The sequence below is a fragment of the Brassica napus genome, chromosome C7 (assembly GCF_020379485.1).
Source record: "Brassica napus cultivar Da-Ae chromosome C7, Da-Ae, whole genome shotgun sequence".
Lineage (NCBI taxonomy): Eukaryota > Viridiplantae > Streptophyta > Magnoliopsida > Brassicales > Brassicaceae > Brassica > Brassica napus.
This window is the reverse complement of record NC_063450.1, coordinates 19,953,769-19,977,567: the sequence shown is the minus strand read 5'-3', so window position 1 is coordinate 19,977,567 and position 23,799 is coordinate 19,953,769. Positions and strand designations below refer to the sequence as shown.

General features: G+C 35.4%; 2 protein-coding genes across 5 annotated transcripts; one reads left to right on the top strand and one right to left on the bottom strand.

The window, feature by feature from the left end:
* Nucleotides 1–7,510: 7,510 nt before the first annotated feature.
* LOC106436399 (serine/threonine-protein phosphatase 6 regulatory subunit 3) lies at nucleotides 7,511–14,301 on the top strand. 3 transcript variants are annotated; one of them, XM_013877363.3, is made up of 19 exons: nucleotides 7,511–7,816; nucleotides 7,989–8,092; nucleotides 8,478–8,564; nucleotides 8,652–8,727; nucleotides 8,823–8,897; nucleotides 8,999–9,052; nucleotides 9,442–9,501; nucleotides 9,888–10,004; nucleotides 10,142–10,236; nucleotides 10,342–10,541; nucleotides 10,902–10,999; nucleotides 11,118–11,221; nucleotides 11,292–11,460; nucleotides 11,538–11,660; nucleotides 11,953–12,035; nucleotides 12,396–12,537; nucleotides 13,047–13,076; nucleotides 13,290–13,360; nucleotides 13,472–14,301. In XM_013877363.3, the coding sequence occupies exons 1-19, from the start codon at nucleotides 7,778–7,780 to the stop codon at nucleotides 14,094–14,096; spliced, it is 2,352 nt and encodes a 783-aa protein (XP_013732817.1). In that variant the 5' UTR covers nucleotides 7,511–7,777; the 3' UTR covers nucleotides 14,097–14,301. The 3 variants fall into 3 exon arrangements, with proteins under 3 accessions (XP_013732817.1, XP_013732815.1, XP_013732816.1); XM_013877361.3 differs by having other exon boundaries at nucleotides 7,514–7,816; nucleotides 11,532–11,660; XM_013877362.3 differs by having other exon boundaries at nucleotides 7,515–7,816; nucleotides 11,532–11,660; nucleotides 13,475–14,301.
* Nucleotides 14,302–15,023: 722 nt separating this feature from the next.
* On the bottom strand, nucleotides 15,024–16,781 carry LOC106436400 (protein YELLOW LEAF 1, choloroplastic). 2 transcript variants are annotated; one of them, XM_013877367.3, is made up of 6 exons: nucleotides 16,610–16,781; nucleotides 16,291–16,398; nucleotides 16,010–16,060; nucleotides 15,921–15,958; nucleotides 15,725–15,800; nucleotides 15,024–15,472 (listed from the first exon to the last, which is right to left on the bottom strand). In XM_013877367.3, exons 2-6 carry the CDS (start codon nucleotides 16,394–16,396, stop codon nucleotides 15,291–15,293), a joined length of 453 nt encoding a protein of 150 aa, XP_013732821.1. In that variant the 5' UTR covers nucleotides 16,397–16,398; nucleotides 16,610–16,781; the 3' UTR covers nucleotides 15,024–15,290. The 2 variants fall into 2 exon arrangements, with proteins under 2 accessions (XP_013732821.1, XP_013732819.1); XM_013877365.3 differs by having other exon boundaries at nucleotides 15,921–16,060; nucleotides 16,610–16,779.
* Between the last annotated feature and the right edge of the window lie 7,018 nt (nucleotides 16,782–23,799).

Below are 23,799 nucleotides of genomic sequence, written 5' to 3'. Positions count from 1 at the left end.
TAATAGTTTCATTTAAGTTATTTTGTAATATTTTAGATATATATGACAAATATCAACTAAATTTGATGGAATTGGGTATGTCATGTCATTTTCAGATCTTAAATACCCGAACCCGATATGGATCCGAAAAATTACGGGCATTTTATGAGTATTTTAATTATATACCCGAACCGATCCGGATCCGAGAAGAACCGATCCGAACCCGAACCGAAAATTTCTAAGACCTATTGGGTCTAAATATTTAGAACTCAAAATATCCGGATCCGAAAGGAACCGGCCAGAACCCGACCCAAACGCTCAGAGCTAGTTTGAATCGGATGATCAGTTAAGTCATACTGAAGCGGTAATACGTATGTAGCTTTGTAAGAATAACTTGTTCCTAAAATTAATTTAAGAAAATTTCATACAAAATAGCCCAACTATTTAAAAAAAAAAAATAAGACCCAAACATTTTTACTATCCAGTTTAATACTTAATTAACTATTTTGATGTTGATAAAAAAACTATTTTCTTGATTTTCATAAATTAACCTTTAAATTGTTTCCACTTTAATATTCTAAGTATGTTAGTATATTAAAAAATATTATTAATTTTTATACATTTTTAAAAAAAAAATTCAAAACTCAAAAAAAAATCTTAAAAATTTCTAATTTTATTTTAAGTTTTAAGAATAAAATAAACTGAATTTTATTTTATTATCAAATTTAATTAATTTTGTGAAACTCAAAAATAATTTGTTTCATTTGAAATTAAATTTTTCTAAAATTTAAAAAGGCAATTCTCTCAAATAGTCATTTTAAAGTTTTTGTTACCAAAATAGCCTTCAAAAATAAAAATGACCAAAATAATCCTTTTTATTTTGAAAATTTTAATTTTAATTTTTTTAAAAAAAATTTGAAACTTCACCCTCAAAACCTCATCCCTTAACTCTAAACCGTAAGTGTAGATTAGTTAATCATAAGGTATAAATATGTATTTAACTTTTAATAAAACATGTCTTGGTTATTTTCCTCATTGAATGTCATTTTTATGAAAATAAGCTAAAAAAAGTATCATATGGAATTTCTCAATTTAAAACTACATCTAAAATGTAGTTACTTTTATTCCTAAAATTTAAAATTAACTTAGTTATCTTAAGATTTGTTTTCAAATTTGGGATTTTTAAATTTCGTTTAAAACTTATTAAATTTTGATTAAAATAAGCATAATTTGATTATTAAAATTATCACAAATTTAAAGTTAGTGAATTAAATTGAACAAAATAATTTCTTGAGATGGATAACAAAAAGTTTGAGTATTAAAATGCTTAACATTAGTTTAATTTTTCTCATAAATTTTTCTTGAAAATTTTAACATTTAACATTTTGTAGCTTTTTCTTGTTGTTTTTGTCAAAACTTCTTAAAAATTGGATTATTCGGTTTATAGATTGAAACGAATAACAATTTAACTTAAAAGAAAAAAAAAACTCACTGCATAATTCCGATTTGGCATGGTTGGTCACCGTTGAGTTATTTAGGTTGCCAAATCAACTAGACGGATGTAGGAGTTAAGATCCACAATCAAAAAAGTATAGCAAAATGTAAAATTTGTGGAAACAATATATCTTAAGAAAGAATACCAAAGACAACAAAATGGATAATACAATTAAAAAAAAAGTATATCTAAATATCTTATTAAACTCATAATTTCAGGATGGTTTATGTGATGAGTTTGACTTGTCTTTAATACTAGTGAACTTAATCAAATTAATATATATATATATATATGGTGCATGTGGCACACCTTATTCTACATATCTTGGATTACGGAGTAACCGCTTGATCTCGAAGTAATTTTTTTTACTGAAAAATAGTTAAATCGAGGTCTATTAAAAACACAAACTTAATCTCTAGGTGGGAGGTGTAGCCCACAGATAGACTCTCTTCCGATTATTCAAATAGGCCGTAAACAATGAGTTTATATCTGCGTAACCATATGTAGAGCTAATAATTTCGCATTAGAGAACAATATCTCTCGTCTAAACTAATAGGACAACTCCTCCTTTAGTGGAAATCACTAAACCACCTCATGTGGTTCTCTCAAAGTAACTTGATCATGATCATTATCTATTTGATCTGAAGTTCGGTACCTCAAAGATTTGAGCTAATCCTTGAATCATAGATATTTTGTTAAATTTGTTTATCTTGAATAGATTTTAGTAAACCGGTGCTTAATCCAACTCCAACGAGAATAAGAACTAGTTACTAAAATAAGCTACATTAAGGTACACAATGTAAGTTCCCTATTACGTCAAAAATAAAATAAAATTAGTTAATTGTTGTAAGATAAGTAGGGATCTGATGGAGAGAGAGTTGATGATGATTATCAATCAACTTCTGATCTATGTTTATGAAGAAAATAAATAACAAAAAAGAGTTGGACGCGCAGAGAGAATAAAGACTTTTGTCTTAGTTATATCTTTCAAACATACGTAACACACAAATGTTTATGGGTCTATTTATAGCAACATTTAGTCGGTTAAGACTGAGATATTTTCCAAAAAAAAATAATAAAGAAATCAATATGTATAATCATTATCATCTTCTGATATTATCTAAGACTCCCCTTGATTATCCATCTTATACTACGTAGTGACTAGTTAAAAACCTAGTCATAGAAAAACCATTTAGGACAAAAACCATGACAAAAAAAAAAGAGTACACTCCCATAATCTTCCCCTGAGAATATTAGACATATTTTTCTTGTCACAGATCACGCAAATGCCGTATTCCGATACCATAGATGTGTTTTCGGAATGTTGTAGTCAGAAGAGCTTTTGTAAATAAATGAGATGGATTGTCGCATGACCGTACATACTCAATGTCCACTTCTTTATTTTTCTCGAATTCTCGTATGTACGAGAAAAATCTTGGAGGGATATGCTTTGTTCTGTCGCTTTTGATCTAACCTTCTTTGAGTTGAGCGACACAAGCCAAATTGTCTTCAAATATTATCGCCGGCTCTTTCTTGTTAACTATTTCGCTTGATTCTTGTATGTGGTGACTCATTGACCGAAGCCACACACATTCTCGACATGTTTCGTGAAGCGCAATAATTTATGCTTGATTCGAAGATGTCGCAACCAAAGTTTGTTTATGGGACCGCCAAGAGATCACGGTTCCACCAATTGTAAAAACATAGCCGGTTTGTGTTCGACTTTATAAATATCATGTATCTGCAAAACCATACTAAACTCGGGGTTTCTAGGATAAATCAATCATAAATCAATACGTACCTTGGAGAGAACGGATATGTTCTCGACGACGTTTTAATTTCCATAAATAGGAAATGAGCTATATCTCGCAAAGACATTAGTGTCTAAAAGTATATTTAATCAAACACAACTCGCAAGATATATAAGCTCATATATGCTTTATTACCATTAGCATCTCCAAAGTATTTATTTATATAAGATCTTACTAGGATCTTTTAAACATCTCTTTCAACATCGAGAGATCTATTTACCATTGGGGTACTCAAAGGAGTCGCTTTATTCATACGAAAGCGTTTCAATAACCTTTTCGTATAGTTTGATTGATGCACAAATATTTCTTCTCGGAGATGCTCTGTCTGGAGCCCAAGACAAAAATTTGTCGTGCCGAGATCTTTCATTTCGAACTCCTCTTTCATATGAGTTCGAGCATCATCAACCTCCTTCGAGTTCCAATTATGTTCAGGTCATCTACATATACAACAATGATCACAAAGCCAGTTGACGATTTCTTTATAAAAACGCATGGACATATCGCATTATTCACATATCCTTTACTCAAAAGATATTCACTTAAGCGATTGTACCACATGCATCCGGATTGCTTTAATCCGTATAGTGATCGATGTAACTTGACCGAACAAATTTCCCTGGATTTTTCTTTCAATGCCCCTGGCATTTTCAATCCCTCAGGGAGTTTCATATATATATCGTTATCCAACGATCCATGTAAATATGCAGTCACAACGTCCATGAGATGCATTTCAAGATTTTTAGACGCCGTTAGGCTCATCAAAAATCTAAACGTAATTGCATCCATTACCGGAGAATACGTTTCTTCAAAATCAATTGCCGGTCTCTGAGAAAAACCTTGAGCAATTAATCAGGCTTTATATCGTGTTACTTTTCTCACAACTACCCACTTATACCCAAAAGGATTTATATTCTCAGGCGTTATAAACAAGATTTAACACATTTGGTAACTAGTTTGCCAAATTATGCAAATGCACAATTTCCTGAATTTCCTATTCTCTTTAATTCATAGGGGAGTCAAGGTGTAACAACGATTGTGTACACCATATAATATCTTTAGGAATTTCTCTAATTCCTCCCCCAAACACCGGAAATTCATTCTCACTAAAATGGCAATCGGCGAACTGTGCCATAAACATATCACCAGTTACTGGTTCAAGATACCTTATATACGGCTTGTTCTAACTCTTCCAGAGTATTATCGTTCCCGAGAACATCATTAATTCTCCAGGGACTACTAAAATATCAAGATGCAACTCAAGTCGTTTTTTTTGTCCTGCCAGACATCTCAATATAATGCATCTATTTTAAATTTTCTCCAATGATCTCAGAACAAGCTGTTTTTCATACCTCAAGGTCATCTTTCATTTCATTCTCTGGAGAAATATATACCTTGGACTTATGGTCCAAAAATTTCTCGTTTTTCTAACGAGCTTTATATCGAATTGATGGCCAATCAATTCACTCTACCCTCATACATAGAAGTAGATTCATTATCCTTATTTATATAGCGCTTTCTCATTTATTGTCGACAATTTATTATGTCTTTGGTTCCATCTTTTTACCTGTACTGATATGGTTAATCGAGATCTCTTTATCATCATCGATGATTTACCCAGGTACCTGACTGTAATATTAACCATATCAACGGTCTCTTCACGAGATTCATCCTCTATTCATATATTTGCTCCTTTTCGAAGATTCTCTCGAACCAAAGTGGTCTATCACGTCTCCTGCGTGTTATAAACTCATATATCGTCCTTTTAGGACACATTTTCTTATTGGAGCATTTTCGGCTGGAATATGAGATATCATTATTTCATCAAAATGTCTGGCAGCCATTTTATAAATGGATTATCCTACTTTTCATTGTAATCCATTTCACATATCTCATTACATCAGCTTATCATATGCTTCTAGCAAACTTGCGAGCATATTTCTAAGTATCCATATACTTTATCCTTCTGGATTGTATATGTCTTTATTACATGCACAACTGCATGTTTACACCCGATCATAGGGATCATCTTACTTGAATTTACTTTATCAAGTTCTTTTTCGAGTGCGAACATAATTTTTTCAATGTTCCATTTACTAGGATTCTTTAATTCTCCCCCTCGAGATGATGACACTCCATGTCTAAAATCTCGTACTGAATTCCACTCTAGAACCAATAACATATTCAGTTTTCCCATTTGGGATGAATTAAGTTTCAAATCCTTTCGATTGAGATCTTAATTTGGGATCTGCTTAAAGAAATCACATATAGTGAACTTCTAGTTTTTCAGCATTTCACAATAATGTTGATAACATTATTGGAGACGGCTATATATCGGTGAACTTCAAGTTTACCACTCATTTATACTTTTGCCATCCTTTTCTTATGCATGTCTTTTCATCATAAGCTCCTCTAGAACCAATAATAATTTTTATAGTAATAGATATTATACTTACTATTTGTTACCTTTAGTAGTCATGTACGATGACCTAATATCTGCCAGGTATATCTATCTTCATCCTGAATCTCAAAATCTTATTCAGGAAGATAATTCTCATATCACATCGATATTTTATTTTCATTTTCTGGACCAACTAGAAAATCTGAATCATCAAGATGAGTATTCAAGCTACGAAAAATGGTTCGGGCTCATAAGAGACGAAGTTTAATATACTTCCTTTCTCTTTTTCTTTTTGATTCTCGATATAGATCGGCTAAATATTTGGCGTACGACAACTACGTACCCAATTTTTTTTCTGGCCGTATCTATGGCAAACCTTTTCTGTTTGCCTTTTATCACCCGACCACTTTCATTTTCGTGGAAGTTCTCATTATTCTCATAGGGACGGAATCTTCTTCCTCGTCCTCTTCCACGACCATGATAGCGGTTTCAACCGCATCTACACCCTCGTCCTTTTCTAGTAGGACCGACTTGATGGTTTAGTATCATGATTTCATTTTTTTTCAAGGTTACTCGGAGGATTTACATCAACTTCGATCCTTTCTTTCAAGGATTTAACTATCAGAGATGTTCTAAATCTTTTCTCATGATACACCTCATCTTATAAACCATCATTGAAGTGGGGTAAAATATCATGATTTTTCTTTTTCTCATCCGATATCGTTTCAACTTATCGATGATTTCTCAAAGCTCATTTTCTCTCAAGTACATCTTTGCACCCACTGCCCAAGTCTCATAATATTAAGGGCATTTATTTTGAGTTTTGTCAAATTTGACATGATAACCGTATTCATAAAATAATAATATATAAAGACGGAAATTTAAATGCATAAATTAAAAGCATAAATTAAATTGCAAAAATTTAAAGAGCAATAAATAAAATTGGAGGCTTAGCCTGCCACATGATCCGAGGAGTCTTAGACTACCATATTGATCATTTTTCAAAGTCCGAGGAGACATGATCTACCATTTTGATTTTTACTTATTTCAAGGTCTGAGGATACTTAGTCTACCATTTTTGACCTTTTATTTTTATTCACGGAGGCAAAGCCTACCACATGTTTCTCTGATCGTGAAGGCATAGCCTACCATAACGATTAGTCGGGAAAGGCAGCGCCTATCATCCCGAAAAATGAACGGAGAAGACCCAGCCTCTCACTCTGGAACAAAAACAAAATTTAAATAAATTAAGTATATTGAAATACATAAATTTAAACATTACCTCAACTGGTTTAAGAACTTTTGGATTGATAAGTTTCGGTTGGTTAGAGTTTCTGGATTGATATATGAGAGGTCGTGCTGATAACGTGTTGTAAAATAAGTAGGGATGTGATGGAGAGAGAGAGTTGATGTTGATTATCAATCAACTTCTGATCTATGTTTATGAAAAAAATAAATAACAAAAGAGAGTTGGACGTGTAGAGAGAATAAAGACTTTTGTCTTAGTTATATCTTTCAAACATACGTTTATTTATAGCAACACTTAGTCGATCAAGACTGAGATATTTGAAAAATAATAAAGAAATGAATATGGATAATCATTATCCTCTGATATTATCTAAGATTAATATGGTTGTAAAAGAAGTAGATGTGGTCTCTAAATCTATTTTGTCAACATAGAGTAATGTGGTCTGTTTATAATAAAACCTACTACATGCGTAAACTATAATTGGTCTCATAACTAACTAACTAACGAACGCGCAATGTTGAATACAAACCACTACTTGGGACGGAAATAGCAAAATAAATAAATAAATAAAATAAAATAAAACTACTTTTTTTTTGGGTGTGTCGTCGTCGTCTCGTCTCGTCACTACCCTCCCGCAATCGAAGGTGCCTCTTCGTCGTTCCCATCCCCATCTCAGATTCCAATTCCTCCGATTTTTTTCCTTCTTCTTCTTCTTCTTCGACAGATTCTAGAGTTCGGATTACTTGTTTCCAGTGGAGTCTTCTTCTTTCATTTCGTTTTAGGGTTTCGGAGATCCGAATCTCTGTGTCGACGGGAGCAATTCGACGTTTTCTTCAGCTGGAAAGATGTTCTGGCGAATGGCGGGCTTGTCTACGGCTTCCGCCGTGAGTTTCTTCTCCTCCGTAGCCTCTTTTCACGATATCTCTGAAACGAGTTTTGGCTGTTTGTTTCGCGTTTCTTGTTGATTGATGGATTTAGTTAGAGCATAGGGTTTGTAATTGTTCGTTTCTTGGATTATAAGTAACTAAGTGCCTTCCTGTTCCTTCTTGTTTGCAGGTTGAGGCAATTTTGGACAGAGATGGTTTTACATTAGAGGATCTTCTCGACGAGGATGAACTCATCCAAGAATGCAAGGCCCTCAATGGCCGTCTCTTAAATTTGTATGCTCCCTCTCTCTCTCTCTCTAACCACCTTGTTTCTTGCTTCATTGCTTTTCTGGGAGACGAAAAGAAAATGCACTTTTTATCCACCAGTCAAGTTTGGACGTGAGGTGGCAATGCATTGCGTTAGAGTCTTGAATATATTACCTGAAATATGATGTATGCTTGGCTAAATACACTTTTAGTTTTTTTTTTTTTTTTTTGCAACCAGTATTTCCAAGTCTGCACATTACTTACGGCCGCTAGTTTTTTTGCATTACATATAATATATTGTCATCAGGGTGAGCATAATAATCTTCATCTTCTTGTTTTGGATGTTCAAACCTCATGTCTTAAACTATATTCTCTTATATCATTTATGACTGTTGGATTCGTTATTTTTCAGCTTGAGAGAAAGAGTCCAAGTTGAACAACTCATTAGGTACATAATTGAGGAGCCTCCCGAGGATGTCGAAAAGAAGCGGACATTCAAGTTAGTCTTTTAAACAAATTATTATTTCTTTTTTTTTTTTTTGCTGATTGTTTTTGATGAATAAACAATTTTATATTTGTGTTCCAGGTTTCCGTTCATTGCCTGTGAAATTTTCACATGTGAGATTGAAATGATACTGAAAACACTAGTCGAGGATGAGGAGGTAGACATTGACTCTATTACATCCTCCTATATTTTTACTTTATAATGGTTAGGGATCTAGCGTTTCTTACCTCTCGTGATGTCTTCCTTTTGCAGTTGATGTTATTACTTTTTTCGTTTTTGGAAGCTAAAGAAACCCATAACTCATTGCTTGCCGGTTACTTCAGCAAGGTAGATAGCATTCGATGCTTTTTTTTTATATCAGAAAGCTCATATATAGGGCTCTATTTCTTTTTCCTCTACGTGTTTTCTCTTACATCTTGTATTACTAGGTTGTCATTTGTCTGCTGGTGCGGAAGACCATCCCGTTCATGCAATTCATAAAAGTAAGTTGATTTTGTTTCCCGAACAAGGATATCTTTTTAAGGATAACCTAGCTAGCATAATAGTATTATTATCCTTATCTTTCTAGTCTGAGCTATTGATAAAGCTTTGTATTGTATATGACTTTGTAAAAATTTAAACCTTTAGCTAGTTGCTTTCTTGTTCGTGTTATTTGGGATAGTGCTGTCGAATAGTCAGAGATATTGATAAAGCTATGTATTGCTATTGATTTCTGACAGCGCTTTTTCCTAATCAACATTATCCAATCTAACTCTGTTGATACAGTTTTGAGAACTGGCACACAAGTTAACAATCCGTTAAACAACATTTAACCATCTGGAGTTCATAAAGAAATCATTTAATATTGACCTTGACTTTCTCGTGCTACCAGGATCATCAAGAAATACTGAAGCAGCTTGTTGATTTGATTGGTATTACATCTATAATGGAGGTTAGTTTGCACTTTTATTTGTTATTTAGGAACTCAAGATTTCGGCTTTTGTTTATTACACATCTACGTGAGAACACGCTGAATAGTTGGAAAAATGTCATGTTTTCCTCTCCTTCAAAGTACTTATGATTCTGTTTACGACAGAAATAGTAATATACCCGGTTATGACGGTGAGAACAATGGTAAATACTGCTGATGTTGCTCTCATCATTGTCACGGTGATTTTGCTGTTTAATAATTACTTATACACGAGTTTTTTTTTCAGTTATTATTTTCTATGAACAATGAAGGTTGTAATTCTTACAGGAGATACTCATAAGTTGTAGATTATTTGATATCTGTAAAATACCAGTTTTTGTAGACCCTAACTTATTGATGCTGGTCAGGTTGTAAAACGTCTGGTGGGTACTGATGAACACCTATATGCCAACTACACAAGTGCAATGCAGTGGGTGGAAGATACAGATATTTTAGAGATGATTGTGGACAAGTTTGGCTCCTCCGTAAGTTTCACTCAGTAGATTACTTCTCTTTCAATATGGGCTAGTCTTATGGCTTTCCTCCTTTATTTTAGATTTATTATATCGTCCCAGTTAATGCTATTTACTGATATCATGGAGGCTTATATTATGTTTTGTAGGATTGTCCCGAGGTACATGCCAACGTAGCCGAAATTCTTTGTACTGTAGCAAGATACGCACCCCCTGGTCTTGCAACAAAACTTTCCAGCCCCAGGTAGACTTTCTCAGCTTTGGCTATAGTTTTCATCTAGTCGTTGATACACTTCATAATTTATAATTTATTGGCTTATTGTTTTCATCTCTGTACAATTTGATGCAGCTGCACTGGAAGGTTGCTAAAACATACGTTAGAAGATTCGCGGCCTAAGTCTGTACTGGTTAATTCGTTGTCCGTATGCATATCTCTGCTCGATCCTAAGAGGTTTACATTGGGGACTTATCCTATATATGGTCGTCAACTAACCCTTGGAAACATGGTACCTAATCCCGAGACAGTGGAGGGAATGCTTGGTAGTCTAGGTGGGCAAATACGTATGGTTATTAAATTTTGATACGTAGTTGCGCTTGTGTGTTGTTGTGTTGACTTCTTAAATGCTATTTTCCTATTGTGAGGGATGTGGTTAGGTTGGGAAGAAGTAATATTAGGTTTGTAAGTAGGATTCAAATCCTACCAACATATTTCTATGCACATTTGTTGCTAGTTTGTATAGAAATTGGTGAACCTTTATCTACAAATGATGTATCGAGGCGTACTAGAATAGCATTTATGGCATTTTGCTTTCACAACTTCTATAGGTCTTTCCTGTTAATTTGTGATCTGCAATGTTAATTACTCTCTTGGCTGCTATGAACACCAAGTAATATGCTTCTACTGGGCAGGTGATTTACTCGTGCTTTTGAATGTATCATCTTCTGAGGGTGTTCTGTTAACAACGTATGGCAAGTTGCAACCACCTCTTGGAAAACACAGATTAAAGGTACTTCTGTTGTTCATATTTGTCTGATTTGCTTTCCGAAATAAAAAGTATGTTTCACTGTAATGGTTATAAATACCTCAACCACAAATAAAAATATGACTCTGTTTTTTTTTCCTAGGTTGTAGAGTTTATTTCAGTCTTACTCACAGTCGGTAGTGAAGCAGCAGAGAAGGAAGTAATTCGACTTGGAGCGGTGAAAAGAGTGTTGGACTTGTTCTTCGAGTAAGTGGGAGATTATATTTTCTCTGATATACAGCCTGCCATGCTAAGTTTTGGTGCAATGTTTTCTCAGGTATCCCTACAATAACTTCTTGCATCACCATGTGGAGAATGTAATCCTCTCATGTTTGGAGAGCAAAAACTCTCAACTTCTTGACCATCTTCTCAGTGAGTGCAATCTTATTGGGAGTATACTGGAGGCGGAAAAAGACTCCATACTAACTGCTGCTGATTCTGATAAGGTGAAGATACTTAATTCCTAATGTGAGGGGTTGGCATTATCAATTAACTTGGTTTACATGTGATGTCTCAGCTTCAGCCTACAGTCCCTGCGGAGGGTAGAAAGCCACTTAGGATTGGAAACATAGGTCATTTGACTCGTATCTCAAACAAACTTCTTCAACTAGCTAATAGCAACGCCGAAATTCAGTCACATTTGCAGGTATACCATATGAAGCGCAAATTGTTTGTTTATTTGTATTCTAGTTTTCTGAGTTTTTATGAGAGTGTGGTACTTCGTTGTTACTGTCTAATTTTTATAGAAGATCCGATGGTCAAAAAAAATTTGCTCAGTACTTTATACCTGTTTGATTTCTCTCAAGCTACTTCCTTGATAGCTTGGTGGCATATGAAATGTTCAGAGGGGTTCTCGCCTTGTAGGGCGCTGGTCTTTGTTATCAATCTCTTCCAATCTCCTTCAATTCCTGTTATTTTTTGTTTTACATTTTTAACAGGAAAATAGCAAATGGGTGGATTGGCACACAGATGTCCTGTCGAAGCGTAATACACTGGAAAATGTCTACTCTTGGGCCTGCGGGTACGTATTGTTTCTCTTAGTGTGCGTTTTGCTATGTACTTTTTATCTTAGTAAGATTTGCTGGCTGAAAGAAACTTTATGAAACATGGTTCTGTTTTTAATTTATCACCAAAAGCAGAGGTTATACCATTATAGATAGTATTTTTCTTGTAGAATTTTGTAACATTTGTGTGAATTTGCCATAATAGTAATCAAGATATATGATAAGTTAAATATGATTGCACACTCCCGGTAGATGCTAATAAGAAGTTAAATGTGATTGCACACTCCCGGTAGATGCTAATAAGAGCTTTCTTTTGGTGATGGTTGGTTGGTGTAGTAAATAGATCATTCCTTTCGCTAATTTCTCCTCCCTAACAGGAGGCCAAGTTCACTCCATGATCGTAATAGAGATAGTGATGATGACGATTACCACGATAGAGACTATGATGTGGCTGCCTTAGCAAACAACCTGAGCCAGGCCTTTAGATTCGGCATGTACAGCAACGACGACATGGAAGAGGTGATGTTTTCGTGTTTCCTTGTCATAGCAGCTAGGTGATCATTTTTTGCATATTACTATTATCATATATTTAAGCCCCGGGAAATCGATTCAGGAATTTTCTAGAAAATCATTTTGTTTTTGGTTGTCTTTAATCCTGCTATAGTTCCTAAAATATGATGGTATATAGTGAAATCTGATGCAAGAGTGTCTAGAGTTCTGATGATGTCTTGGACCACGGGGAGTGATGTAGTTATTAAAATGGTGGATAGTTTAAACCGTCACTTCTTTCTCCAATCATTCTACTTGGTTGACCTCTGTATAGTTAGCATGCGGGTTTCCTAGAGTCGTCTCTTCCTATATCATCTTTTCCTAGTCTAGATGTAGCTTGGTTAAGTCGGTTTACCAGAGCAACTATATTATGTTAGAGCTTTTGATATTCGGTTGCATCCTTTTCCTGAAGCTGTTAGAAGACTACGTGCTGTGAACATTTGTTCTACCATTTACGTGCTTTTATTTATCCACTGCAGACCCAAGGCTCTGTGGAACGCGATGATGAGGTACTATTTGTCTTTTCCTTATCATGAAGAACTGAGACATGACTTTCTGTTTTAGGCCTTTTGACGAGAAGATTTCATATGTGGAACAAGTTTTAATTTCGTACCCCATATGTCCTTTCTGTGTTATTTATTGCTGAGAAGTCACTCGCATTTATATGAAAGCTTTAGTGATTAAGGTAGACATGAAAGCCTCATATGAAGTCTATGTTGCAGGATGTCTACTTTGATGACGAATCTGCAGAAGTCGTCATATCTTCGTTGCGCCTTGGAGATGACCAGGAGAGGTAATCGGTTTCCACTTTTATTTTCTGGTAGAATTTCAATTCCGTTGACTCTTATCATATCGTTGATGCGGGGTCACTTCACTTACGAATTGTAACATGGTGTCTTTGTAGCAGTTCTCTCTTCACAAACTCAAACTGGTTTGCTTTCGATGATGAAAAAACTGCGAATGAAGGCTCAATGGCTTCCCCTCGACCCAATGCTGATGATGATGATGTTGTCATAGGTGAAGCCGATGAAGACTTCAAGGACACTGTAGACTCTTCCCCGCCTGTTGGTATGGAAACAGAGGATTCTACAACAACAAAGAATCCTTCTGAAAATCCGAGTGAACCAGAAGCAGAAAAATCAGCAGCTTGGGTCGAATGGAGAGAGACATCCGAGTCGACTGGGCCTTCTTCAAACCCAGATGAAGCCACGACATTGCCCAATGGCGAGGTTAAAATCGACAAAGAGGGTGTTGGTGATGATACGGATAAAAAAAGTGCAGAGGATTCAGCAACAGGTGCGTGTAGCGATGAAACCGCAGAGAAGTCACCAGATGCAGCAAGTGGGGATGAAATAGCCGAGAAATTGAAAGATTCTGGTCCTGATGCGTCAGAAGTAGCGGCTGCTGAGTCGCATGAGAATGCTCAAAGCTCGGAACCTGCAATCACGCAGGAGACAAAGAAGAGCCAGGAAGCAGATGTTGCTGCAGAAACGGAAGAGGCTGTGAAGGAAGAAGAGAAGGTAGTGTGAGCCCTACTCAAAAACCGGGACTAAAGTCGAACAAAGTTCTTGAAGATGCTATAGTTTTGGTTAAAGGGCATTTATCTGTTACGGGTACCATTTATTGTTCTTTCTTTTCTTTTCTTTCATCTCCAAATCCACAGTCTAACATTCTTGTCGACCAAAATTGTCACTAGCTTATCATTTTTTTCTATATAGTTTTTTTTTCTTTTTACCTCATTAAGTAGTAGTATGTTATAAAAGTTGTTGTTCCTGAGCGAGCCGCAGATAATGATTTCACGGTAAAACAATCAGATATCAATTTCATGTCTCTTGCATCTTCTTGTTCCTACGAAATAGATTTAAAATGAACTTGATGCTTTCTTTATTACGAAACAAGAGAATGTTATATAAACAGAGAAGTCAAGTGTAAGCCATAGTACACAGAGCATTGCTAGCAAAATGAGCATTTTTACTTGTCATAATTGTGTAGTGTTGAAACCAGAAGATAAAAGAGCAAATGAAGAAGAGGTCAAGCAAGCACTCCAAAGAAAATGTAAAAATTGAAAGCTTTTTAAAGATGTGCGTCTTTTCATCTTGGTTCTGAATGATCATTGCAATCCTTTAGCCAATGCCACCACTAGATTGCCACAGGCGACCTCCACCTCATATGATGATTCCACATGGACCAATCACGCCACAAGAAGAACAATAAATTCAATATCAGATGATGATGATGATGATAACATGCAGCCAGTGAAAACTGATCCAACAAGTGACTCGAACCGCTTTGATTTATAGCCCACCTAGGCTTCCACTACTTATTCTCTTTATTGTTTCCGTTGACGCTACTATACTAAAGCCAACGAATGGTTTTTTTTTTTTTCAGTGGACTTGTTGTCACTTTTACCACCAATTGCAGGCATTGAACATTTCCAAAGTCTTAGGCCAAACCTGTTAACAAAGAAGAGAATATATATACACTTCTAATATTTTCATTCAAGTTCGAAACTCTGCATCTCCTAAACCTCAGTTCCAAATCTTTGAACATTTGTTATAAAGATGAAGCATTTTGTTTTATGTCGAGATAACAAAAATCTGTCTGATTCATGATCAAAATTGATGAAACATACTAGCACTATCTCTGTTTCAGAACTTCGTCTAGAGATCTGTCTGTCTGTCTGTCTGTTGGAGCATCATGTTTCCCCTTCCTCCCCTCTCTAGCTAGTGGCTGGTTTCATGTTCGCCCTCCAAATCTTTCAAGTAACCCATGAACATAAGAAACCCGAAAAGGAAGAATCCACCTGAGAAGCTCTCTCCACCGCCTCCTCCGCCCCCACCACCACCATCATCCCGGGGTGGGAACCCGCTTCCACCGTCATCAAGCTTTGGGGATTTCTCCTTTCCTGATGTTTCAATCAAATTAAAAAGGCTTTATTTCTAGGGGATGCAAACTATAATAATAAAAAAAAAAAAGAAGCCATTAGGAACAGTCAGGTTTCTGTTCAAAGCATGTTCCCGTATCAGGTTATCAACAAGAATGTGTTGTGAATAAGTGTTTGGTTATTAGCTAGATTTATTGTTTGTTAGAAACAATAAAACAAAGTTTATTTCACATGAAGCATGAATACAAGTCAAGAAAGAGAAGGAAGGATTACCATGTGTAGGAGCTTGTGTAATTGTCGGTGATTCCCGAGTAACAGTCTGTGTTTGCCCTTGACTGCATTTTGCATTCTGCACAAACAAATTAAATCAGACAAAGTAAAATACCTAACGAAGAGAGAACTGAGACGGTGTTTGATGAAAAGAGTTAAAAAAAAAAAAAAAAAATTGTAACTAGCGGATAGAACCAACCAGCGCAGCTTTACATGCAAAGACAGATCTTTTGCTCTTAGAGCTGAAACCAAATCTTTTGGCTCCTGTACTTGCAACTGACTGGCTCTGGGATTGCATAGAAACGCTCGTAGGATAGTAACAACGCCCATGGAATTTTCCTACCACAGGAGACAAGTAGAAGAAGAGCTTTTAACACTTACAAGGCACAACAAAAATGAAAAAAATCAAAAATCAAAAGCTTGAGCAATAATCATTAGGTGATCAAAAAATAAAACAGCTTCAATTCTCAGACATCAGTAACAACTTCAAAACCGATGAAAAACCACTTTCTCAATGCCAACAATTCAATAAACTAAGTTGCCAAGAAGCAATCGAAAAGTGAAGATACCATTAGCGGGAAAATGAATAGAGCGAGGAGGAGGAGGAGGAGGAGGAGGGAGGTACACCAATGGTTGTGCACCGTCGATACACAAGGATGGATTCACCACCCGCATATCTGCAAAAGGATAAACAATCAAAACCAAGAAAATATTAAATCTTTAAAAGGAGCACCGATTATACGAACTTGGAGGATTTCATAACTTTTCAAAAATTCTATTAATTAAAAGCATCAAGAATCGGCGGAAAGTAAACTAAGGAAAATCTGGGATTTAGCCTCGACGAAGAAAAGCAAATACTTTAGGAAGAGGGAGAGAGAGAAATCGCACCTGAAGAAGAAGACTTTTCTAGGGTTTATGCAAAATTTATGAATTAAAGCTTTGCAAGAATTATAAAAATAGTCTTAGAAAAACAGAATCAATTCTCCATGTAGGTCGGTTTTTTGAACAAACTGATATTTGTTTTTTTTTTTTTTTACTATTATGAAATACTACTGAAAATAAAGTTTTTATTTTATTTGGACCCTACCCTATGTATTTGGTGTTTTATTAAATACTAATATTATGACCCCGTGCTAAGCACGCGTCAGTTTTTGATTCATTTAAATAATCTTGTTTATATTCTCTCATAAATATTTTCTATAGTATTCACGCATATTAAAAATATAATAAATATTTACAATTAAATTTATTATTTATTTAATATATATTTTCCAATAAATATCAACCAATAGTATTCAACCAATTCAAATATTTTCAATTAATGTTTCTTAAAAGTATAACTTTTCAACATTAACTACTAAAAGTACCTTAAAATTTTAGAAAATCTATCATTTTGGAACAAAAAATAAATCTAGAAAATCCTACTTTTAGGAACAAAGGGAGTAAAATTCTAGCATTCTGTTTGATCAAAGCTAAACATTATTTTAATCACATTCTAGAGCTGAATAAAATGGACACCTATAATTAGAAGTGTTGCATCCAAACAACAGTTAGAACGCAAAAGGGCTAAAACACCTATTATAATTTTTTCGAATAGAGATAATAATTTTTATAAAGCATTTAATTATACTTTAAAAAAATCTACATTTTATTCATTCAATTTTATTTCTATTTTTTATATATAAGTCTTCTTTAAAATATCAATCTAATTATTTTAGATATAATAAAACAGTGAACCAACAATAAATTATGAAAACCATTAAAATTTTATTGAAAAAATTAGTATATGTGATGCAGTAGAAAGATAAATGGCAAACTATTTTTTTTTTTTTAAGAATATGCATTTAGGATATTTTGTTTGAACTTACATTTTAGGATTCTTTTCGATTTCCTCTTCATGTGCCGTCATCGACACAACTTGAAACTTCAAAGATAAAAAAAAAAAACATGCATAAAATTGTCAATTTGTATATAATACTCATAAACAGATTTGTAAAATAGTTGAATAAATTTGCATATAGTAGATTACGACATACTCAGTGTTAGTTTGTTACCTAAGTTGCTGACAAAACTTTTGAGTCTTTTCTTTTTCTTTTGAAGAATTGAGTTTTGAAACATGAGTAATACATAAGACCTATCTTCAACCTTTACCCTGAATCATGTAAAAAAAATTAAAGAGTTTTAAACCGAGAAGGAAACAAATAAATATTGCATGCATAAACGCAAATCATAAGCTTGAATGGATCTTTTGCCACAGTCGAGCATAAAAAACAAGAAGGAAAAGAAAAGAGAGATCTTCAGTTACAAAAAAATAAAAAGAAGAATTTTTGAATAACAATTTTTAAGTTTTTGTCACAAAAATAGCTTTCAAAAAAAGAAAATGATCAAAATAGTTTTTTTTATTTTGAAATTTTTAATTTTTTTTTTGAAAAAAAAATTGAAACCCTCTCTCCAAACCCCCACCCCCTAACTTTAAACCCTACGTCTAGATTAGTTAACCCTAGGATAAAAATATATTTTTTCCTCTCTTTAATAAAATTTGTTTTGATCATTTTCTTCATTCAAAGTTATTTTTATGACAAAAATTTTAAAAAAACTATCAAAGAAATTTCTCTCACAAATGCGCAGTCGTAGAATAACCTCGTACAAATATATATAAATAGTAAAATATAGGTAGTTAGTAACGGTGATCGTGGATTTGTAGAAAGAATAACCGACGGGAAGGTGGAGTGATTTTTTTCTTTTTTGATTTTGTCTGGTAACTATTAGATTGATGTCATTTTTTTCTGCTTTCCTTAGTTTCAATTAGTTTTATTTTTTAATTATGTGGTAAATTCTGAGTGGTTGAGTGACTTGTGATTTAGTATACGGAGGATAAAAAAAATGAAAACCCTAATTTCATCAGATTTTGTTTGAACCGAGAACAGTTGATAAACTAGTAAAGAGAAGAGGCGAGAACTCATCGGTGGATCGAGACGAAAGCGTTTATTAGATCAGGGAATCATTTGGTTGAGTTACAAAAGGGGAAAGATGAGGTAGAAAGTAAGGCGGCGAAAGCTAGTTCGCCGGAAGTTGATAAACTAGTAAAGAGAAGAGACGAGAACTCGTCGGTGGATCGAGACAAAAGCGTTTATTAGATCAGGGAATCATTTGGTTGAGTTACAAAAGGGGAAAGATGAGGTAGAAAGTAAGGCGGCGAAAGCTAGTTCGCCGGAAGTTGATAAACTAGTAAAGAGAAGAGACGAGAACTCGTTGGTGGGTCGAGACAAAAGCGTTTATTAGATCAGGGAATCATTTGGTTGAGTTACAAAAGGGGAAAGATGCGGAAGAAAGTAAGGCGGCGAAAGCTAGTTCGCCGGAAGATACAAGTCAGCGAGAGTAAGATGTAAAACCCTAATTCTAGCCGAAAGTAAGTATGTGGTGATTTTTTGGATCCCTTCCTCGTTGCTTCTTGCTTCCCTTATATAGGCGGTCGTTCGATAACCTAGCTCGCCTTCACCAGATAGGCCTTTCGTTGATTGGGCCGAGCTGTCGGGCCGCTGCTTCGAGTCTTCGAGTCGACTGCTTTCAGTCGCTCGCTTGATCGACTAAAAGTAGTCTTGATTCGAGCCGATCGGTCGCTCACGAGCCGGTGAGCCTAGTCTTTTCTACACGGTTACGAGTTAGGACAACTATCATGTGGGCCTTTTGGGAGGGTCAGGCCCATACCCAACAGATTTCTCAATTGGAAAATGGTAGGTGGATTGTACGGAGATCTTCCTCCGCCGTCAGATGATTACCAACCCACTGTCCGTCTGGTCAAGCACTCCCAATCTGTTTGCTCCTACTCAGTGATTGAAGAAGTAGTATCCAGCGAGACCCAACGATTACAGAAGAAGCAAGCAATGGAAGCTGAGGTTAAGCACAACGAACATCGGAGACGAGTGGGTTTAGGAGAAGATTGGGATAGAAACAAGGACAAAGTCTGTGAAAGGAATCACTACTCCTCGACTGATCGTAGACATTGTTAATGCTACTGAGAAGAACAAGTTCAAGAATGGAGGACCAACCAGGGTTCTTCTGCTTCCTAGAAACATATGGTACCACATTTCTAATTTCTAAACGTATTGAATTTAGACTTCTCGATTGTGACTGCCGTTTAGATTTCTTAGAAACATGGTATGCCGTTTAGGCACACACTCTGCTACAATCATTTAGTACGGTCTCTGCTTGTGTCAGAATGATATGTTGTATTTCAACAAATGATGTCCTTGTTTACTTCTCATTGTTGGCAGCATGTTGAATCAATAAAAATACTGAACGAAACTTGAGAGTTGGCATTGTGTGTTTGAAGGAATTTTTGTTGGTATCTTTTTCTTACTTACTTGTAATCTGAATACTTCTTCACATTGGCATCACACTTGTGATTCTGATTGTTGTCGACCATAAACAACTACTCTCTTGTTGCATATATCTTTTCTTATCTACTGCGCTCTCCAATTTTCGATTGACCTATTTTATTCTGCGGCTTAAAAAGGTTGGACCAGGAAAAGTAGATGACGAGCTACAACTAGAAGAGGACGTGGTATCCGAGTGTGGCAAATACGGAACAGTTACTCGTGTAATCATATTCGAGATCACTCAACCCAACTTCCCAACACACGAAGCAGTCAGGATCTTTGTTTTGTTTTCAAGACCCGAGGAAACAACGAAAGCCCTTGTTGCCCAGCTGGATGGGAGATTCTTTGGAGGGAGGACGGTACGTGCAACCTTCTACGATGAATTGAAGTTCAGTATGAACGAGTTAGCTCCAGTACCTGGTGAGATACCTGACTAACCTGGCATAGAGATGAAGTTTTTTTTTGTAAAGCTGTTAGAAAAACCTTTGGGATCTATCTGTTTACTGTTCTTCAATGTATTGATGATGTTTCCTATTTTAATCAAAACATGTTTCCTTAATTAGAGGTAAATTGCAGAAGCATGCAAGCGGACATTCATGCCCACTTTTTTCTAAACCAGCTATCAAAGAATGAATGAGACATCTATTAGTATAAAGTAGAGCTTTATTCTCTTCTCCTCTTGCCACCTAAGAAAATAGGGGAAGGAGACCTCTATACGTGTCCATCTCCTATTTCCGTGAGCCATTTTTTTATGACTATTTGGGCTGTTTATGTTTGTGTTGAGATAACAAGTCCCGTCTCTCTTTTGAATAAAAAGCCCTAATAACATGTCTCCTTCGTCGACAGTGGTCAACCTTTCGATTCACCTATATTCCACCGGCTCTGCCTAACGGTTTTCTTCCTTATTGAAACTTTATCACTACGATTCACCATTAATTATCTCATTCAAGCTCTACCATGACGTTGAATGTTATTACCCATTTCCTAACCTCTATAGCTAAACCCTAATTTGTTCCACTATAAATAGAGATGCAGCAAACTCAGAATCTCACAGTGTTACCTGATTCGACCCTTGATATCACTCAAATTACGCTAATGAGTGATTTATACTCTCTCAAATAAGAGGTCGAGTTGTAGTACTTAGGGATCGAATTCACAGGGAGCTAGGAAACCAAAAAAATCTAATCAGATTGATTTATCTTGGTTGACTTAATGATTTTAAATGTAAAGTTGCAAGTTTTTGAGCAAAGTAATTGCTCGATTGATTTGATTGGGGTTTGATGGAAGGATGGTTGCTAGACTTAGGGTTTCTATTCAGGTAATCAGGATTATAATCTTACAGATGCCTAAAAAGTTGTATGCATGATATTATAGAGCTCAACAGTTACAAACAAACCATTAGGCTTTCGCTTTCTAAGTTTGTCTATTGACCAGTGTCGATCGATGATTCTATAGGAATATCGATCGATACACTTGTTGAACCGTCGACCGATTATTCGATTAGAATATCGATCGACGCTTTTGGTCAAGCATTAATGCACAGGCTGAATGTGCTCACTAAGCTTCCTAGATCAGCTCTCGCTTACTCTAGCAATCTTAGCTCAATTAGGATGGATTCAAGATGAGATGCAAGTGATGTTCTTTACCTCAAACTCCTAGATCAAGTTCTAGGTAGCTAAACTAGAAACATGCATTAATGACAATACTAATGATGAATGTCACAACTTAGCAATCTATAGTTGGGGCTAATGCCTCATGACCTATTTAAACCCTAAACCTAACAGGTGGATCTACTCAAGCATGAAGTTTGTCACAGAAATCATAGATGAATAGATGAAATTGCAATAGAATAAAATATAAAAACCAAAGGAGTTCCAGGAGAACTCCGAAGGAATTCCTCCTTTCTCTCCTAACCTAGAACGATGAATTAAAAATAAAGCTTAGTCTTCAACAATGGCATAGAAAACACATAAATAGGGTTTTAGGTCGTCGAAGGCTATTCTGGTAATTTGTGGTTGCTTATGGGCTTCAGCGGTCATAAAATATGCTCAGCCCATATTCTGGCATCACCGTCGATCGACACCAATGCTGTTTCATCGATTGACAGTCCTTCATCTCCTCGACAGCTTCCTCTCGCGAGGCAGTTTGACCACTCTTCAGTAAAACATGCATAACTTCTGCTGCATGATGCTGATTGACCTCAAACCGGTGGCATTGGAAATCTAACTCAAATATCTATCTTATTTTAAAATATGGGCTCAATATAACGGTGCGAAGGTTTCAATCCATAGCTAAACATCTGACGCATCTGTGCAGCTCTGCACCTCAAAAGGCCCCAAAATCACCATATTTCTCCAGAACGTACCTGAACCTGTAAATACTCTAAAAAGACTCCAAAACATAATAATTATATCTTAAAACACTTGTATACCATGGCTGAAAGTGGGTAAAATCCATGGTATATCAACTCTCCCAGACTTACCCTTTTGCTTGTCCTCAAGCAAAACAGACGAGCAGTCTCTTTGAAAGAGATTTGAAAACAGCACGGACTCACATGATTTAAAACTTAGAATCATCACCTCTGCAATATTGCAATTCACATCTAAGAAATCCTAATCACAAAAGCACATTATACCATATCCTAGCTTATCAACCAAATTCACCAAGCCAACAACTTAGCAAATCATGTCCGACATTCCCCTCTACCAACCTCATTTCTTAACATAAATAAAAGTACATGCTTTACCTTGGGAGTATCGATAACAGGATGCAAGGATTTTCAAACAAGTACCTGGATCGCAGGTAAAAGTTAGTTCCTATCTTTTTTCTCTACTAATTTCTTTCTTTAGTCAAAGTTTGCTTCCATTACAAGATCATTGACCAAGATTGGACAGGCTTCCATGAATCAAACCTTAATGGTGGTTGCCACTAAGTCCTGTTCACTTCTTTTTGACCTATATCCAAGAATTCATGTGAATCGAACCTTGATGATTGCCGCCACCAAGTCTCGTTCGAATTCTTTTTGTTGGAATCCTTATAAAGCAAACCTTAATGGTTGTAGCCACCAAGTTCTGTTCGGATTCCACCTAACTAACACCTATTATATATATATATATATATATATATTTTTTTTCTTTCATTCTTTCTTTTTTGTTTTTTTATAATCTACACAAGACTTTACCTTCCAGACTTGTTTGAAGAATCCGATCCAATGTATACCAAGTCCCAAGACAAGCAGTTGTGTCAAGTTTAGTGTTGGAAGTCAGCTTTGGTTCCTTCAAACAATCTCAGCAAGTGTGAATAGTTGACAAGTTTATCCACTTTAGTATCTTTTGTACTATCTGCAATCAGTAAGTCTAGAATGGTGCTAAAGAGTGGTTAGATAACAATAAAAAATCTAATAAGTTCATTATCCCCTTCTTGACTCAATAAAACTCTTTTGAAAACATTTTGATAAGACTCATGAACATACTAATATCAGTAAACATCCCCATGACTTAAATTACAATGTCCCTAGTGTATATCTAGTCGGAGTTATGGTGAGAAATAATCATACGTACATAATTGAACAAGTAAGAACGATGACATGCTCAGCGTCAATCAACACAATGAAGTGACAATCGATCGTTGTTGCTGAAGTGCTGTCGAATGATATCGACTTGGTCTCATCGGTCGATGGCTAGAGCAATCATTCGACAC

Coding starts and splice junctions, on each gene's coding strand:
- LOC106436399 (XM_013877361.3), top strand. CDS start 7,778: ATGTTCTGGCGAATGGCGGGCTTGTCTACGGCTTCCGCC. Junction 8,898..8,998: donor TTGCCGGTTACTTCAGCAAG/GTAGATAGCATT, acceptor TTGTATTACTAG/GTTGTCATTTGTCTGCTGGT. Junction 11,661..11,952: donor AAATTCAGTCACATTTGCAG/GTATACCATATG, acceptor CATTTTTAACAG/GAAAATAGCAAATGGGTGGA.
- LOC106436400 (XM_013877365.3), bottom strand. CDS start 16,396: ATGCGGGTGGTGAATCCATCCTTGTGTATCGACGGTGCACAACCATTG. Junction 16,061..16,290: donor TATTCATTTTCCCGCTAATG/GTATCTTCACTT, acceptor CTCCTGTGGTAG/GAAAATTCCATGGGCGTTGT. Junction 15,801..15,920: donor TTGCATGTAAAGCTGCGCTG/GTTGGTTCTATC, acceptor TTGTTTGTGCAG/AATGCAAAATGCAGTCAAGG.